Source organism: Hyposmocoma kahamanoa, unplaced genomic scaffold, assembly GCF_003589595.1.
Source record: "Hyposmocoma kahamanoa isolate Upper Pololo Valley unplaced genomic scaffold, ASM358959v1 68, whole genome shotgun sequence".
In the NCBI taxonomy this organism is placed as follows: Eukaryota; Metazoa; Arthropoda; class Insecta; order Lepidoptera; family Cosmopterigidae; genus Hyposmocoma; species Hyposmocoma kahamanoa.
The window spans coordinates 18,974-19,294 of NW_020653856.1; the positions used below are offsets into that span (position 1 = coordinate 18,974).

Below are 321 nucleotides of genomic sequence, written 5' to 3' on the forward strand. Positions count from 1 at the left end.
TCGGCCGCCGCGCGGCGCCACTGGCGCCTGTCGCGCCGCGAGCGCGCCTGTTCCGGCGCCGCGCCGTCGCGCCGCGCGCGCTCGCAGCCGCCGCGCGCCGAGTCCTCGTCGGCCGAGGCGGAAGTGCCCGTGCTGCTCGCCAGGCCGCTAGCAGGTGCCGCCCTTTCCCGTTTGGGGGCCGCTTCTTGTAGCCGCGGTGGGGGAAGGTTCGGCTCGTCGGCAGTCGAGAAAGTGGCGCAATGAAAACAGTTTTGAAATTGCTATTTACGCCCTCGACAAATTGCAGCGCCGACGTAATTAATTTCATCTTTCCGTTCAGTT

The 321-nt window shown here is 67.0% G+C and overlaps 1 protein-coding gene across 1 annotated transcript in view; it reads left to right on the plus strand.

Annotated features, from left to right (window-relative positions):
• LOC113232272 overlaps positions 1–321 on the plus strand; it is a 9,377-nt gene that overhangs the window by 8,181 nt on the left and 875 nt on the right. The window contains exon 7 of the mRNA XM_026466943.1: positions 43–154. Coding sequence (XP_026322728.1) covers positions 43–154 — 112 coding nt within the window. The remainder of the gene's footprint in view (positions 1–42; positions 155–321) is intronic.